General features: G+C 60.6%; 5 protein-coding genes across 5 annotated transcripts; 2 read left to right on the forward strand and 3 right to left on the reverse strand.

The window, feature by feature from the left end:
- Positions 1-4,274: 4,274 nt before the first annotated feature.
- On the reverse strand, positions 4,275-7,135 carry TRAVEDRAFT_70135 (uncharacterized protein). The gene is made up of 6 exons (XM_008037497.1): positions 6,818-7,135; positions 6,723-6,737; positions 6,571-6,664; positions 6,462-6,508; positions 5,026-6,406; positions 4,275-4,953 (listed from the first exon to the last, which is right to left on the reverse strand). The coding sequence occupies exons 1-6, from the start codon at positions 6,985-6,987 to the stop codon at positions 4,474-4,476; spliced, it is 2,187 nt and encodes a 728-aa protein (XP_008035688.1). The 5' UTR covers positions 6,988-7,135; the 3' UTR covers positions 4,275-4,473.
- A 178-nt stretch (positions 7,136-7,313) lies between these two features.
- Positions 7,314-8,374, reverse strand: TRAVEDRAFT_57065 (protein transporter SEC22). Its single transcript, XM_008037003.1, has 5 exons — positions 8,256-8,374; positions 8,096-8,205; positions 7,871-8,031; positions 7,650-7,811; positions 7,314-7,585 (listed from the first exon to the last, which is right to left on the reverse strand). Exons 1-5 carry the CDS (start codon positions 8,325-8,327, stop codon positions 7,431-7,433), a joined length of 660 nt encoding a protein of 219 aa, XP_008035194.1. The 5' UTR covers positions 8,328-8,374; the 3' UTR covers positions 7,314-7,430.
- Positions 8,375-8,644: 270 nt separating this feature from the next.
- Positions 8,645-9,480, forward strand: TRAVEDRAFT_44713 (DUF962-domain-containing protein; the record flags this gene model as incomplete). Its single annotated transcript, XM_008036868.1, has 5 exons — positions 8,645-8,680; positions 8,740-8,816; positions 8,870-9,026; positions 9,088-9,262; positions 9,329-9,480. The coding sequence occupies 5 exons, from the start codon at positions 8,645-8,647 to the stop codon at positions 9,478-9,480; spliced, it is 597 nt and encodes a 198-aa protein (XP_008035059.1).
- Positions 9,481-9,732: 252 nt separating this feature from the next.
- TRAVEDRAFT_117470 (short-chain dehydrogenase) lies at positions 9,733-11,339 on the reverse strand (the record flags this gene model as incomplete). Its single annotated transcript, XM_008037498.1, has 11 exons — positions 9,733-9,825; positions 9,878-9,906; positions 9,971-10,081; positions 10,189-10,205; positions 10,306-10,382; positions 10,462-10,475; positions 10,545-10,769; positions 10,857-10,869; positions 10,937-11,156; positions 11,232-11,257; positions 11,316-11,339. The coding sequence occupies 11 exons, from the start codon at positions 11,337-11,339 to the stop codon at positions 9,733-9,735; spliced, it is 849 nt and encodes a 282-aa protein (XP_008035689.1).
- A 1,841-nt stretch (positions 11,340-13,180) lies between these two features.
- On the forward strand, positions 13,181-15,575 carry TRAVEDRAFT_144091 (cytochrome P450). The gene is made up of 10 exons (XM_008037499.1): positions 13,181-13,412; positions 13,484-13,808; positions 13,871-14,019; positions 14,075-14,190; positions 14,243-14,362; positions 14,414-14,603; positions 14,663-14,744; positions 14,803-14,928; positions 14,997-15,137; positions 15,209-15,575. Exons 1-10 carry the CDS (start codon positions 13,220-13,222, stop codon positions 15,297-15,299), a joined length of 1,533 nt encoding a protein of 510 aa, XP_008035690.1. The 5' UTR covers positions 13,181-13,219; the 3' UTR covers positions 15,300-15,575.
- Positions 15,576-16,598: the final 1,023 nt, after the last annotated feature.

Below are 16,598 nucleotides of genomic sequence, written 5' to 3' on the forward strand. Positions count from 1 at the left end.
ACCCCAAAATCAGTGCGTCCTGCGTTTATTCGGCTGTCGGGGTTTTTATTCACAACATGCTTGCAGTCCTTCCCGTCGTAGAGGCGGAAGCCACGAAAGTCCCCGGGGAAGACGGCAATGAAGTCACCGTTCCGGTCCTTATGACCGACCCGAATCCCAACGGAGAAGAGTTTGACAACCTGTACTTGGACATGAACGGTATCGTATGTGCTCCAGTGCGTATGCATGTTATGGACGCCTCTAACATTACATATACAGGTTCATCCTTGTACGCATCCGGAGGGCAAGGTAAGAAGCACATTTTGAATCAAGATGCACGGAGTACTGACGTTTGGCGTATAGCCCGCTCCTGAAACCGAGGAGGAGATGATGATTGAGATTTTCACCTACACGGAACGGGTCGTCAACATGGTACGCCCGCGGAAACTGCTTTTCATGGCCATTGGTGAGTTCCCCCTTCGCCTTCCAAGGACGGTGACTCACGCGCCACAGATGGCGTCGCACCGCGCGCCAAGATGAACCAGCAACGATCTCGCCGTTTCCGTACGGCCCAAGAGGCCAAGGAGAAGGAAGAGGCGCACAAGGAGTCGGTGATTCTGTGGGAGGGTACGTGTGTATGCGGGTTTTTATGATATGTCCACCTGACACCACCTATGCAGCCATGGGTAAGACCCTCAGTGAAGATGAGAAGAGCAAGAAGCCGTGGGACAGCAATGCTATCACCCCTGGCACGCCTTTCATGGATATTCTTTCCGCCTCCTTGCGTTATTGGGTCGTCCAGAAGATGAACACCGACCCAGGCTGGGCAGATGTCAGTGTAGTATTTGGCTACCGAAAAGTTGTGCTAATCCGCTTTCTCTGTTGCAGATGCAAGTCATCATTTCCGACGCTAGCGTCCCGGGTGAGGGCGAACACAAGATCATGGATTGGATTCGGCGCCAGCGGAGCAACCCTGGACATGACCCCAACACCCGGCATGTAATCTACGGCCTGGTAAGTCATACCTTATCCTCATTCCTCCCGTAGACTAACGTCGCGTTCGCATCAGGATGCCGACCTTATCATGCTCTCACTCGCGACTCACGAGCCACACTTCCGTGTGTTGCGTGAAGATGTGTTCCACCAAGAGGGAAGTCGCACAGCATGCCGGATATGCGGGCAAGAAGGCCATTATGCCGCCCAATGTACCGGGACAAAGGCAGAAATCAAGAAGCCTCCTGCCGAGAAGAAACCGTTCATTTGGCTCGACGTGGCCATATTGCGCGAGTATCTCGAGGCCGAACTGAATGTTCCTCAGGTTCCGTTCCCGTTCAGCTTCGAGCAGGCCATCGATGATTGGGTGCTGCTGATCTTCTTCGTCGGAAACGACTTCTTGCCTCATTTGCCGTCTCTCGAGATTCGGGAAGGTGCCATCGACACTCTGCTGAAGATATGGCGTACTGAGCTGCCCCGCATGGGCGGCTATATTACGAACCATGGTCAGTTGGAGTTGACGCGCGCACAGATCATTCTTGAGGGACTTGCGAAGCGCGAGGATGAGATCTTCAGAAGACGGCGAGAATGTGAGTGTCTAGCACTCGTATCATTGCTAATGATACTAATATGCATGCAGCGGAGGAACGTCAGGACCAATCTGCGAAACGTCGGAAACTCGAGAAAGAGATTCGCGATGGTACTGCTAATGGAACTATCGCCCCCTCTGCATCCTTGAACCTCACTGCCATCCCTACTGCTCCATCATCCCTCCCTGCTCGGCCTGATTTTGCTGCGAAGGCGGACAGCATTGGCCTGGGCGGTCCGAAGACGTCCGAGACCGCTGCACACGCTCCCGCGGCTGCTCGAGCTCTAGCCGGTTCCAACCGCGATATAGTTGCGAACCGACATGCTATTCGTCTAGCGAACATGAGTGCCGCAGAAATGCTCAAAGCCGAGATGGCTTCGCTTGTTCCAGTGAAGCCATCTAAAAACTCACTCTCTACCACTGTCGCTACACCTGCTACACCTGCCACGGACAACTCCGTAGAACCTGCGACTGCTCCGAGTGCGACCTTCCCGAGTGGCGACGAGCTCGAAATCCCTGGATTGGGTGGAATGTCGTCCACGCCCTCTGCTGGCACTGTTGAGACGAGCACGCCGTCTGAGCCGATGCACGTCGAGAACGACGCTGCTCCGAAAGCCAACGGCGAGGCCGAACCTCCTGTTGTCGAGGCTGAAGATGTTGTGATGGACGGTACCACCGCGCGCGGTCGCAAGCGAAGCATTCATGAGGTCGAAGCTGAGGACGCCAATGTTGACGCCGACGGAGATGCTACCGTTGACATCGGAGATGATGACGACGACCCCGCGCCTACGAATACGTCCATGAAGTTGAAAGTCAACCCTGACGGCACGGTCGAGCAGGAGGACATTGTGAAGTGCGTGTGGTCTCCCTGTGTGACATTATATGGTGTTAATCTGTCGAACTTCAGACTCTGGGAGCCCGGGTACAGGGAGCGATACTATCGCCAGAAGTTCGGCGTCGAATATGACGACAAAGCATTCAGGAAGGAGTGAGCTTCTGGGCACCGCTTTTTCCATGTGCAGTCTCTTACGTTACTTCTCAGGGTTACAAGCAGATACGTCGAGGGTATGGCATGGGTGCTGCAATACTACTACCAAGGCGTACGTAGCCTAAATCGCCGAGTTTGATGCATCCTAACATCACGTTGACAGACGCCGTCGTGGACATGGTACTACCCCTACCATTTCGCGCCATTCGCCGCCGACTTTGAAGATCTCGATAAGATGGATCTCCAGTTCAACCTCGGGAAGCCGTTCAAGCCGTTCGAGCAGCTCATGGGTGTCTTCCCAGCCGCGAGGTACGTCTTCTCCGCTATGCATACCGTAATTGCGGCAGCTGACCTGTGAAATAATCAGTCGACAGCATATTCCATCCACGTTCCATGATCTCATGACGGACGAGACATCTCCAATCATTGACTTCTATCCCTCTACCTTCGAGATCGACATGAACGGCAAACGGATGGCCTGGCAAGGTGTGGCTCTGCTCCCTTTCATTGACGAGAAGCGTCTGCTGGAAGCTATGGGTACCCGGTACGACAACTTGACCGAGGAGGAGAAGCGGCGGAACACGATGGGCCACGACGTGCTCTTTGCTTTCGAATCGAATGCGTTGTACCCGAGCCTCGAGGCCTTGTATGGCAAGCGGAAGAAGGATGAAGTAAGTTTACAGCGTTAGTTTTGTCGTCGCTTTGGCTGATTGGATGTTACAGCCCATGCCGATCGATGTGAAGGTCAGCAAGGGCATCAGTGGATTCTTGCTGCGCAACCCAGATTGCATCCCTGATTCGACATACTTCAATCCGCTCCCGACGCAAGACCTCCCCGATATCAAGAACGACCGGTCGCTGTCCGCGTTCTATCTCTTCCCCAAACAGCTGTCGCCGCATCGCTCAATACTGCTCCCCGGGGTGAGGCGACCCGCGCCGATCCTCAACTCGTCCGATCTTGAGACAGCACGACGCGGCGGCCCCAGCGGCCGTGGACGCGGTGGCGGCGGCTACGACCGGGGTGGCCGTGGTGGCTTCCGCGGCGGTCAGGGCGGAGGCGACTATGGAAATCGTTCCAACGGGGGTTGGCAGAATGGAGGCTCTCAGAACCAGTCCTACAACAACAACCAGCAGTCGTACACCCAGCAGTCATACTCCTCATCGTACCAGTCGTACCAACGCGGTCGTGGTGGGTTCTCCCAGCCGAGCTCTGCACCTAGAGGTCAATACAACGACTTCGCCGCCGCGCCTTCGCGTGGCCGGGGCGGGTACGGCGGCGGGCAGGGCAACTCTTACGGTGGCTACGGTGGAGGCGGTGGCGGTGGCGGAGGCGGCGGATACGGCGGCGGTGGCCGGGGTGGCTACAACGGCCAAAGTCAAGGCGGCTACAGTCAGGCTGGTTACAGCCAAGGCGGTGGACAGGGTGGCTACAGCCAGGGCGGCGGAGGCTACAACGGAGGCGGCCAGGGCTACGGTGGTTACGGCGGTGCTCAGAACGGCCAAGCTCCAGCAAGCAACGGGGGCTATGGAGGAGGTGGCTCTTATGGTAACGCACGCGGCGGTTACAACGGTGGTGGGCGGGGACGGGGACGTGGTGGTCGTTACTGAGTGTGTTTCGCCCCTTGCGGACCTTTTCTATATGTAGTACTTTATAATGTGCCCCTTGTATGTTTATGCGCTGGTGTACATCATATCTTTGCTTCGACCAATGCGCCCGCGTGAGCTCCTCAACAGGTCAACGTTGCCGTACATATATTGAGACAGCGATGAGAAACAGGAATATGTGGTATAACACAGCAGCTATCCATCCCATACACGAGTCATGACAGAGTCTATATCATAAGTACATATGTCGAAATCAACTTCTTGTTTTCCTTGCCCGCCCCCTCATAGATGTGATCAGACCCTCCCCAATATGCATGCCCTACATAACCTCAGGCTGGACCGCATGCAGGAACACCGCATACGTCCTGTCGAGCTCCTTCGCGCGCTTCCGCACCTTCTTCTCCATCTTGCGCTTCTTGCGGTCCGCCTTGCGCTCCCTCCTTGCCCTTCTCGCCTCGCGCAGCTCCGCCTCCGCCTGGCGGCCGTACGCGCCCGCGGCGCCGTAGCGGTCGCGGTCGCGCAGGCGCTCCTCCGCGGAGTCGTCGCCGTCGGACGACTCGGACGGGGACGACACGTCGTACTCGTCGAACCCGGGCAGCTGCATGTCGACCGTGCCCGCCATGCGCCCCGAGCGCCGCTCGCGGCCCTTGTACAGCACCATCTCGACGCCGCGCGCGCGGAAGAAGGACGCGTTCCAGAGGTCGATCACGTCCGCCGCGAGCGTCGAGCGTTTCGGCGCGCGCCCGTCGGCGGAGTATTGCGGGACGGGGAGCGTGCCGGCCCACGCCATGGCCAGGTCCTGCGCAGGGAGAGTTTGTCAGCCACATATGCTACAGTGAAATGAGAGAGAGAATGCGGAATGGGTACACACCTGCATGAGCCGGATCCAGTCCTCGTGATACACGTCGTGCGGGACAAGCACAGCAGGCATGCGCGGGATCACGTCCAGGAAGTCATCCATATCCTGGATCTTCATGATCTCAAAGTGCGTGTACGGCTGCGCGCGGTTCGGCGGGCGCGCAAAGCCCTCCGGCACCGTCAGCATCGCCGCCTGCTCCTGCGGCGGGATCGGCATGCCCGCCCCGCCCCCCATGCGCGGCGATGCGTGCGCGGCGATTCCGCCCCCGCCTCCGTACCCCCCTCCGTATGCGCCAGACGACGCGCCGTACGCCCCGGACGATGCGCCGTACGCCCCGGGCTGGGCGGAGCCGTAGATCGACGACGTCTGCGGGTTTGAGTAGATGTTGACGGGCCCGCCGGGCTGGCCGTACGGGCTCGGGCTCGGGGCGCGCGAGTGCGAGCGGAGCGGCTGGCCTTCGAGGACGTGCCCCGGGGGGTAGACGCCGCTGCTGCCGCCACCGGGGAGCGGCGCTGCCCCGCCGTAGGGAGATGCGCCTGGGCGCATCGCGTTGCCGTATGGCGATGCTGCGCGCTGGATCCCGCCCCCAGGTCCGTAGGGCGATGCCGCACGCTGGATCCCGCCTCCAGAGCCGTAGGGAGAGGCTGCACGTTGGATTCCGCCACCGCCGTACGGAGAGGCCGCACGCTGGATCGACGCGGCCTGGAAGGGAGACGCAGCCCGCGGAATACCGCCAGACTGGTACGGGGACACCGGCCGTGGGGCGATCGGGACCTGGTACGGAGACGAAGGACGCGGCAGGGCGCCCCCAACGCGGTACGGGGACGCCGCCCGCGGGAGTATGTCCCCAGGACGCGGCGAGGGCGGGTGGTACGCAGCAGAGGTCGGGTACGCGCCCCCGGCCGCCGCAGTGTACGGCGCGGAGGACCCATATGGGGCGGCACCGTAGGCGCCCCCCGCGGCGGGCTGGTACGTCGACGTCGGGCGGTCCGCGCCGCCGTACACGGAGTTGCGGCGCGAGCGCGCGGTGCGGTCGCGATCGCGCTCGTAGTCGCGCTCGCGCTCGCGGCGGTCGAGATCGACGTCGCGCATGCGCCGCTCGAGCTCCGCGGTGGCGGTGTCGTACTTGTCGTACTGCCCGTAGGCCCCGCCGACGACTGGCGCGCCGCCGTACGTGCTGCCGCGGCGGTCCCTCTCGCGTTCAGCACGGTCGCGTTCGCGCTCGGCGCGGTCGCGCTCGCGCTCGCGGTCGACTGGGCGGCGGTAGTAGTCGTCGTCGCGGTCGCGCTCGTCGTCGTAGCGGTCGCGGGGGTCGCGGTCGCGCCGGTCGCCGCGGTCGTAGATGGAGCCGCGGGAGAGGTCGTTTTTGCGGCGGTAGTCGTCGTCGCGCGCTCTGTGCTCCCGCCCGGTGTGAGTGAGCGATCGGGGACGCGGGGGGACAGACGTACCCGTATGATCGGGCGTCTGGGTTGCGGCCGAACGAGGCGGCGAGATCCTGCACGCGATGGCGCAACGTCAGATCTCGAGGGAGACGGCCTCCGCGGGGGAGGGACTTACTGCACCGGCGGGTGTGGCATTGGACGGCACGACCGAGGTGGCCTCCGCGGGAATCCACTGGATGCCGTTCACGACGCCCTGGGGAGTCTGGTAGCTGGCGATCAAGATCTGCGTTAATATCTGTGCACAGATCGGTCGTTCATTGAGCGTACCTTGCTGCGACCGCTCTACACCCCGCACAGCACGGTCAGTGTTACGTTCCCTCTGCACACGATCGCGAAGAGAGCAGATGTGGAAGTGTACGCACTTGAATGGGTGGTAGACGACCTGGCCATCGTTGCCGACGGTGGTGGTGTAGGTGATCGAGCCCGGCTGGATGTTCGCGGCCTGCTGGGGGGTCGTCGTCGGGAACGGCGAGGGCGAAGCGTGCTGCATGAGGGGCGAGGTCGCCCCGTACGGCTGCCCGTAAGAAGCCATGGCTGGAAGAGGTAGGAGGTGGGCGCGGTCGGGGTCGATGGCGGGCGATCCGAAGAAGCAGCTGGCTGAGATCGGTGAGCGGGCTCTTGCGCTGCACGGGGACAAACGGTGGATATTGTGCAGCCCGCACTCGAGCAGAGGCGTGAGCGGGCGAAGGACGGGGTTATCGCAGCGATGTACGATGATCTGTGTATATATACTTGGGAGCTTAAGCCCCGATTGTGTCTGCAGCGTGGTGGACGGCAAGATCCAGGAGGACGGATTAGCCGAAGTCGTGCTTAATACCCGACCGCTCTGCACCCCCGGTGCCTGCCCCGTCGGTAATTACTCTGTAGCCTCTCCAGAGGCGAGGCAGAGTTCAGTAGAGTGAGGCGAAGAGAACAAGGCATTAAAAGTCGTAAATAAAGAAGAGTACAGTGAAGCTAGTCCGTGGAACCCCCGCCTCATGAGAACCGCCACCAGATGAGGATGATGAGAATAAACAACACGCCGCCGAGGGGAGCATACTGCCGTAGCATCGCTTGGAAGTTGATATTCCGTGCGGCCTTGCGGTACTTCTCCGACTCGGACCGCAAAGAGGTCGACAAGTGCGACATCCCTGGCGCCATCACGTACTATGTGAGCTTGCCGGAACACGATGTGCGCGCGGAGTGTGCACTCACGGTCAAGCGAGTCGCCTCTCCACAAGAGCTCTTCCATGTTCTTTGTCATGATGCGGGTGACGTCCTGCAGCTCGCCGTTTAGCTGGTCCATGTGCGATGCGCCGGCCGCGCTTGCGGTACGGGTGTCCTGGTATAGCCGTGTTGTCTTGGACATGAAGGTGTCTGCGGAGGCCGTCGTCAAGCCGGGGCGGCAAGCAAGAGGTGGGGCAATGAGTACGTACCGAAGCCAACGAACGCGTAGGGTTTGCGGACGGTGTCCACCTTGGCGCCATAGGATACTTGGAACTCTTTCGAGATCTCGTCGAGGTATGAGAAGGCGAGCTTGCGGGGGTATGACTTGTCGGTGATGACGAGGTAGGTAACGTTGTCTGCTATGAGGTAGCTGGAGGACGAGGACACAGGAGATGAGCACGACGAGTGGGATTTTGAGCGCAAGCCGCACGCACTGCAGGGTATGTTGACCACTCTCAATAGAGCATCGTGGTTCGGAGTTTGCACCTATCCTGCGGAAGATGAGCTTGGCCTGCTGCTTGTGCTCGGACAGAGCTTGTTCTGTCTGCTCGGTGTTAGCACGGTTGATGAGCAGGACGAGGGCGCGTACCGGACCTGTTCGTCGTCGACACTGGCAGCGAGTGGGAGAGCATCGGTGGTGCGGACGACGAGTGTGGACTTGACCATGATTGTACGGTGGCTGAACGAGTGTAGAGCGTAGGAGTGAGCGGAGGTGCGGTGCCAGGTAGCGAGTGCGGGCGCTTCCTGCGAGATACGTGGTGTCACCGCACGTGGAGGAGTGACCCTAACCCTAATCCGGGGCTTGCCCGCTCAGGACCGCTCACGGCTCTGCTGATGGACGCCGGAAGCCGAGAAGAGTCGCGACGGTCTCTCAGATTCACGAGGGTCTCTGCAGAACGCGCACATCGCGCTGTGCTTGCTTTTCTTTCCCCAACCACCACCAGCCGTCGCGCGTAGCCCAGCACCGATCGTTGCACAGCGCCATGCCCGCCTCCAGCCTCGTTGACGTCAAGCACCAGGTCCGTACACCCTGAACCCCTCTATACTCGGAGATTTAGGACCCCTTCCCTGCCTGCAGCTCACGTTCTACGGTGCCTACCATGACCATCCGATCAACGTCGTAATTCATATGATCTTCGTCCCTGCCATCCTCTGGTACGTTCGCCAAACCTAGCACCTCACCCGGTGCTCAAAGCCATCCACATAAGGTCGGCTCTCATCCTCGGCTCGCATGCCCCCTGGCCCGAGTTCTTCCCGCAACTCCACCTCACCCTCAACGACTACTTCGCGTTCGACCTCAACTGGTCCGGCCTCTGGGTCGTCTTCGTCGGCCTCTACTACTACCTCCTCGAGCCCACCGCTGCCGTGCGTCTTCTACACTGCTACTGCTCGCTTGCCGCCCTCTGATCCGCTGCACCCCGCCCAGCTCATCTACACGCCCGAGTGGCTCGTCATCGGGCTCAACGCCGCCGCGTACGCGCGCAAGCCCGAGGGCCTCAAGAACGCGCTGCTTCTGCACGTCGCGTCCTGGGTCGCGCAGTTCTCGGGGCACTTCTTCGCGGAGGGCCGCTCGCCGGCGCTCCTCGATAACCTGCTTGGGGGTGAGTGGGCGTTCGCTCCGCGCGATAGACACGCGTAGCTGATGCATCGCCCGAACACGTCTATAGCTCTGGTGCTCGCGCCGTTCTTCGTGCACCTCGAGATCCTCTTCAAGCTCGGCTACAAGCCCCAGCTGCGCGAGAACATCCATCAGAGCGTCAAGCAGACGATCGCGGACATCAAGACGTCAGAGGCTCAGTCCAAGAAGAAGCAACTTTAAACTCTGCCACTACCGGAAGTGTCGCTGCTCGGCACAAACACTACGCGCACCCTCGATGTGTACACGAACGCTTTCAATTTCCCGTCCCGCACCGTTTGGATTCTGGAATTCTGGACTTCATCACGAAACCCCTACGCATTCGCCGCTGTGCTCGTGCTTAGTCTGTAATTTACTTATTTTGTACAACATGTTGTTAAAGCATCCCTTTCGCGCACGCACGACCTCGCCAACCCCTGTTTTTCATCCGGACGCTCAGATGAGGCTCGAAGGAGGGGAGAGAACCGGCTCCCCGATCGGGGTCACGTAGCACGACGTCAGGCCGCCGTCGACCTTGAAGTCCGTGCCCTGGCAATGGGGGTCAGCATTTCGTTATGCTACGCTCGACGCCAGAACATACCGTCATGTAGCTGCTGTCGTCGCTGGCCACTGGACACGACCGGGAAATATTAGCATGGAACCCAGCTTGGTAATAACAAAGTGAAGGGCGTACAGAAAAGCGCGCCCTTCGCGACCTCGATCGCCTCGCCGAAACGCCCCATGGGGAGGTGCACCATACGGCGGTCGCGCTTCTCCTGCGTGTTCAGGAAGTCCATCAGGAGCGCTGCATACAGGAATCACAGCGGGATTCGCGCGAACGAGCGGGGTGAGCAAAGACATCGGCCGGTCAGCAGGGACCCCTTATCGAGCGGGCGGGAAGGGGGTACGTACGGGTCTTAAGCGGGCCGCTGCGCGTCGGGGCAATCGCGAATCCGTTCCGTCGTTCGGAGGTTCGGGGAGTCGGTTAGCGATACGGTACGCGACGCCTAGGCAACTCGGGGCACGCACGGGCAGATGGAGTTGAGGCGGATGCCCTCGCGCGCGTGGACCATCGCCAGCTCGCGGGTCATCGCGAGCACGGCGCCCTATACATTCGCGGACAGTCAGTGTCCCTATCCGCTTGCAGATGCGACTGCGGCCGGAGAAGGCAGAGTGAGTGCCTACCTTCGATGCCGTATCTGAATGCGCCGTCGGACGGGGTCAGAAAATGCCCGGGGGCGTGTGGGTAAAGGGGTAGGTGTACGTACAGGCGAGCTGGGGCGTCGCGGCGCCCATGAGCGCGACGAAGCTCGCGGTGTTGATGATGCTGCCGCCGGTGTGCAGGCGGCGCGCGGCGTCGGTGGGGTTGTTGCGCATCGCGAGGATCGCGTACTTGCAGCCCCACCACACGCCCTTGACGTTGATCTGCATCGTGAGGTCCCAGATGCGCTCCTCCGTGTTTAGCGCGGTGTCGTCCGCGGGGTGCATAATGCCTGTGGCGGCGCGCGCGTGAGCATGGCCATACGACGCGGGGCAGCTATCACGCCTCTCAATAGAGACCACAGGTTACGGTAACGTACCTGCGTTGTTGAACTGGCGGCGGCCCCTGATCAGCGTCCGGTGCACCAGTACCGGGGAAGACGGATGGGATAGGACGCACCATGATGTCCAGACGGCCGAACAGCTCGACCGCCTTGTCGACCGCGGCCTTGATGTCCGCCTCCTTGCCCACATCTGCCTTCACCGCGGCCGCAGAGACGTTCGGGAAGCGCTGCTTGACGAGCGCGAGCGCCTTCTCGGCGGCCTCGATGTTGATGTCCACGAGCAGCACGTTCGCGCCCTCCTGCGCGAAGAGCAGTGCGGACTCGAGGCCGATCCCGCTGGATGGCGCGCCGCGAAGGTTGAGTTCGACATCGTGGCAGGTATGGATGCGCTATTGCTGCAAAGGTACTCACGAGCCGGCGCCGGTAACAAGAGCGGCCTAAATGACGCCATGTGAGATCGCGTGCACGAGATGGAGAGGGTGTGTATGCTCCCACCTTGTGCTGAATTCTGCCAGACATGTTTGAGGTGGTGCGTGCGTTTGATCAGGGGGCGATGGCGAGAGGGAGCAAGGTGTGTAGCGTGCGCAAGAGGTTCGAGCTAGCTGCTACAGCTTGACGCGATAAGCAGCTGTGTCAGTGCCAAAATGACTGTGGCTGGAGTCATCCCATCGACCATCGATATGCAGCTCGACCTCGCCCTCCGCTTCCCTCTGTCCTCCCACCGCACCGATACGCCCGTACACACCTGCTGTGCCCACGATAGGCTAAGGCTTGCCTATCTATGGGTGTGAACTGACCAGCTGCGGGCCACGACCTCAGGACACCCCCGAAATACTTGGTCTCAAACAAGCTTTTACCCTGATAGTTTAGGCCTTGCATTCAGTGCGCGATGACACAAGCTCAAACAACGCCCTCACGACGATCGCGATACGTATCACGCGCCGCGCCATTGGCAGATGGCGACGAGAGAAGGCGGCGCCACGAGGGATCTGCGCAAGGGCGGACGCGCCGACCGTCCTCGGAACCCGCGCAGGACGAGCATCGGGAGTGCCTCGCTCGTACGCGCGAGGGGGGAAGAGGGCACCAGGAACTGCACTGAGCTCGCTACGCAGCCCGACGCGGTCAGCTCCATTACGCGGAGGGTCGCCATCTGTCCATACGTGGGCCCCCGACGACCCTGCAGGGAGCTGGGGTGCGAGTCGCGGAGATGCGACGCCCGACTCCCGAGAGTGATTTTGAATTTTCCTTCCGAGTCGTTCCCCGCCGTGACAGTCGTGCGTGCTGCTCACCTCGCCTTGCCGCTTCTATCAGAGCTAGCGCGGGTTCGCAAAAAGACCGGCATCTCCGCGCTCGGTCGAATCGTTTCAAGCCGCCTTCTGCTCCCCGAAGGCCCGCCGTGCGGTTCGTAAAGATTGCAGCCAGCGTCCGCAATGTCACTGAGGCGCGCGGTCAAGTCTGGCAGGTGCCTCGAGGCTCGCGCCTCGCGCCTCACAACGTCGACCCTGTGTACTTTGCTTTCAACCCGCGCGGGAGGACGCGTCGCCAACCAGTCTAAGGGTCCGGTCTTCACAGCATCGACAGAGATCGAAAGCCGGGGTCGAGAGATCTCATCGTGATGGCGGCTAGGGTCGTCTGAAATCGTGCCTCTCCGAGAGGCCGCAGCGTCCCTCACCGTCCACGTTCCTCCCCGCCAAGGTATCGTGCACCATCGTTCGCACTCCTCCTGTGGTCTGGCCGACGGCGGCTTAACGCATGCCCCCGCGCCGAATCACGGTGGCGACCACTGAGACATGCCCGTGCCCGACTCGGCGTAGACCGACATCTCTGGAAATCTGGGACCTCCTGATGGACCTTTTAGACCTGCAGATTTCGTGCCCTCGAAGATCCATGGTGACATATTCGACGCTAGACGAGCCGCCATTCCCGACCTCGTCTGTCACTCTAGCACCGTCTGAAGCGGTCTGACGCAGCGCAATGGTCCGCGAAGCTCGTGTGCCGCACCTGCGCCCATTGGTGGCGCAACCCCGGACGCACTAAGAAGCTGGGCGGCGCACCACGTTGCGTGTTACAACGGTGTGCCTCCGCGAATTCGATGGCGGGCGTCTGCGCGCAGGTGAGCACGAAGGCTCAGCTTCATTGATGGTCTGGCGGATGATAGATCCCCCCTCAGGCGATCTGGAGACGCATTCCCTTTCGAGGCAGAGAAGCTCAGGAGGGTTCTGCTATCAGCCATGGCCAGAACCAACCCCCCGCTTCGCCAGCTGATCAGTGTGGGCCGGGTCCGGTGTGAACACTGCGCGTTCCTGAGCGCAGATATTTAACGCTCCTCCAGGAGAACAGTGCTCCAACCTCCCCCTCCCGCCCTCCTTACTTCCTCCCCTTGCTTCCGCTTGTATACTATGGCATACTCGCCGACCCTCCTGGATGCCGTCGCCGTCTTGGTGGCGGTCATTCTTTTCAACCGCCTCTTCGCCAAGAAGCGGCAGGGTCCTCTCCCCCCGGGCCCCAAGGGCCTCCCGCTCATCGGCAACATGTTGGACATGCCCGCGAGCCACGAGTGGCGGACGTTCGCCCAGTGGGGCGAGCGCTGGGGTGAGATTTTTCTGCGCTACTTTGCTCTGATGCGCAGTGTATTCATGACGCCTTCCGTTCCCACATGACAGGCGACATCGTCTCGGTGACCTTCCTGGGCCAGCCGTACATCATCCTTAACTCCGCGAAACATGCGCTCGATATGCTCGAGAAGAAGAGTTCTATCTATTCTTCGCGCCCCATCATCCCGGTCGGAGGAGAGCTCGTTGGGTGGAACCGCACTCTCGCACTGCTCCCTTATGGCAACAAGTTCCGCGAGTACCGCCGCCTCATCTTCCAGTTGATCGGCAGCAAGAAGAACATGGAACGCTTCATTCCGCTCGTCGAGGAGAAGACCCGGGACTTTGTCGTTGAGGTCTACCAGCAACCCACGGAACTCCTTAAGCACGTCCGGAAGTAAGCGCATTCGCCAGCTTCACACAGGGAACATGTCTGACTGATGATGTCACTTCCGATAGGTCAGCGGGTGCGATTATCCTGACGATGTCCCACGGCTACGAGGTTCAGGCTGAGAACGATCCGTTTGTGGCCACTGTGGACGAGGCTATGGAACAGTTCGCTATCTGCACGTCTCCGGCCGGTTTCCTCGCCAACATCTTCCCTGCTCGTACGTATAAACTTTACTTTGAAACGTAACCGGAGGCTGATTCACATTTGAACAGTTGCTCACATTCCCGCCTGGGTTCCCGGTGCCGGCTTCCGGAAGGTTGCGGCGGCATGGCGCAGGACCCTCGACGAGATGTGCGACAAGCCCCACGACTTTGTCAAGCAGCGCATGGTACGTTCGCAAAGTTTGTACCAGACCGAGCGCCCGTCTGACCGCTTCGCAGGCTAACGGCACGGACATCCCTAACTTTACGTCGGTTAACCTCGAGGGCGACATCACCCCCGAGCGTGAGGAGCTTGTCAAGAACGCTGCCTCATCGCTCTACGCCGGCGGTGCTGACACGGTATGTACCGCTTAATCGTGTATTCGGCTCTCACTGATCGCGGGAGAATAGACGGTCTCTGCGATCAACACGTTCTACCTCGCCATGACCCTCAACCCCGAGGTGCAGAAGAAGGCACAGGCTGAAATCGAAGCTGTCATTGGAACGGACCGTCTGCCTACCACCGAGGACCGCGAGAACCTGCCCTACGTGAACGCCGTCCTCCTCGAGGTCCTCCGCTGGAACAACGTCGCCCCCCTTGGTACGCATTTCTCCGTAAAAGTTCAAACACTGCACACGTGCTGACCCCGGACTCGATAGCCATTCCCCACCGTGTCATCGAGGACGACTTCCATGCCGGCTACTTCATCCCCAAGGACAGCATCGTCATTGCGAACGTCTGGTACGTACCCCCACCTGCCCGATTCCGCTCCCGCGCACGCACCAACGCCCGATCACAGGCGCATGCTGCACGACCCTGAGACCTACGCGGACCCGATGTCCTTCAACCCCGACCGCTTCCTTGCCGCGCCCGGTAAGGAACCTGAGACCGACCCCCGCGGCATGGTCTTCGGCTTCGGACGTCGGTACGTGTTCGATGTGCCCCCGTGCGCGCCTGCCTGCGAGCCTAACCGATGGCTCTTCCCTATCACAGCATTTGCCCCGGCCTCCAGCTCGCGGACTCGTCCGTCTTTTTGGCGGTCGCGATGTCGCTCGCGGTATTCAAGATCGAGAAGCCGGTCGAGAACGGCGAGGTCGTCGAGCCCTCGACCGAGTACACCGCCGGCACGGTCAGGTATGTCCCTTTTTCCCCGCCCGACTCCGTCGCAGCGCGCTCACCATCGTCGCGTCCGTCCGTCGCACCAGCCACCCGCCCCCGTACAAGTGCGAGATCAAGCCCCGGTCCGCAAAGGCTGAGGCGCTCCTGCACTCGCTCATCGAGCACAAGAACAACTAAAATCGTGTTCTTGTCTCCTTTCCCCCCTCTCTCCATCCTGATCTCTCTCCATATTCGTTTCTCCATCTATCGGGCTTTTCTTGGTTCCCGTTCGGCGCATACTTTATAGGGCATGGCCCTCGCGCCATGGTCCCCATGCATAGATCACCACCCACTCGCATCCGCACACGGACAGTCGTTCCTTACCACTCTGCAGCTAGCCACCATCGCATCTGGCCTGTTGTGTATAAATGAATGCGATAATAGCCCGGCGGAGTCCGGGCACCCACAGTTCGGAAACCCACTGAATTTACGAGAGGCCTGTGAGCGCAAAAACCGGCTAGGTCAGTCTTTCTACGAATTCGGGACGTGGACGCTCACTTGTGACTTGCGAGGCTCGGGCGCCCCGAAAGAAGCCATTTAAGCGTAGGATGGTTAGGCGTGGTAGCCGCGATGGTACGCCTGAGGCGAGCGACGGGCTGCGGTGCCACGCGAGGAATGCTACTCCCGCGAATGTGTGTGCAGAGAGCCGTTCGGGCCCGTAGAGGAGGTGGTGTGGCGCGTGTACCGCCACCACGCCCTCGGGTGCACGGCGCTTCGCGGGATGGACCCCTTCTTTCCGTTTCCGCTCCCACCACACGGCTTTTCTGCATTTCGGCTGGCGCAACGTGTCTAGAATTGTGCATAGCGGCGGGAAAGGAACACCCTGGTGATGCTCGGGAACCCTGGGATCGCGCCCGGGACGCCACTCGATCCAACACTCCTCGGATCTGTTTCCTGCATTCTTGCAGGATGGCCACCACACTGGTAGCTTTTGCTGTCAGTGTGGCCGCCATTCTTCGTGTCTATCAAGGCCATGTAGAGCGATTGCATGGCGGAATGGGGTAGCTTGCCGTCTGTCGGGCGTCGGCTGACGCGGGTGCGGCGTTATACGGCTACGCCAGCGCCGCTTTGCGCGTTTTGCAGCGGAGGTGAGTGTTATAACTAGACGGCTTGGACCTGAATTTTGTTCTAATAGCCAGCGCCCCGCCCTCTTATCGTTCGGTGACTCTATTAGATACCTATGGAGGGAGACATCGTGTATGAAACCCGCTAGCGGCCCCCGTGCGCGGGGCGTGTTCATACTCTATGCCCGAGCTGGCCGCTCGAGCGCAGGGACTGTGATGACATTCGCCCTAAAACGATGTGCGAGGGACTCGGGGTAATGTTCGGTATCCAAACACCTCCCGCATTTCGGCTACAGCGCCTGAAAGAAGCCGCCCAAAGCCCCTCGGTCCGTATGGCAGTAGGTTGACCATGTAGCACTCCCTCCATGTGGGC

This window comes from Trametes versicolor (genome assembly GCF_000271585.1).
Source record: "Trametes versicolor FP-101664 SS1 unplaced genomic scaffold TRAVEscaffold_3, whole genome shotgun sequence".
NCBI lineage: Eukaryota > Fungi > Basidiomycota > Agaricomycetes > Polyporales > Polyporaceae > Trametes > Trametes versicolor.

What these genes read in the sequence shown, in the direction of transcription:
- TRAVEDRAFT_70135 (XM_008037497.1), bottom strand. Translation starts at nt 6,987, where the DNA reads ATGGCTTCTTACGGGCAGCCGTACGGGGCGACCTCGCCCCTCATGCAG. An exon ending in ATGCCACACCCGCCGGTGCA is followed by an intron (nt 6,509 to 6,570) that starts GTAAGTCCCTCC and finishes CATCGCGTGCAG; the next exon opens with GATCTCGCCGCCTCGTTCGG. An exon ending in CCAGACGCCCGATCATACGG is followed by an intron (nt 6,407 to 6,461) that starts GTACGTCTGTCC and finishes GCGGGAGCACAG; the next exon opens with AGCGCGCGACGACGACTACC.
- TRAVEDRAFT_144091 (XM_008037499.1), top strand. Translation starts at nt 13,220, where the DNA reads ATGGCATACTCGCCGACCCTCCTGGATGCCGTCGCCGTCTTGGTGGCG. An exon ending in ACGCCGGCGGTGCTGACACG is followed by an intron (nt 14,363 to 14,413) that starts GTATGTACCGCT and finishes GCGGGAGAATAG; the next exon opens with ACGGTCTCTGCGATCAACAC. An exon ending in GTCTTCGGCTTCGGACGTCG is followed by an intron (nt 14,929 to 14,996) that starts GTACGTGTTCGA and finishes TCCCTATCACAG; the next exon opens with CATTTGCCCCGGCCTCCAGC.
- TRAVEDRAFT_57065 (XM_008037003.1), bottom strand. Translation starts at nt 8,327, where the DNA reads ATGGTCAAGTCCACACTCGTCGTCCGCACCACCGATGCTCTCCCACTC. An exon ending in AGTGGTCAACATACCCTGCA is followed by an intron (nt 8,032 to 8,095) that starts GTGCGTGCGGCT and finishes CTCGTCCTCCAG; the next exon opens with CTACCTCATAGCAGACAACG. An exon ending in GAGAGGCGACTCGCTTGACC is followed by an intron (nt 7,586 to 7,649) that starts GTGAGTGCACAC and finishes TGATGGCGCCAG; the next exon opens with GGATGTCGCACTTGTCGACC.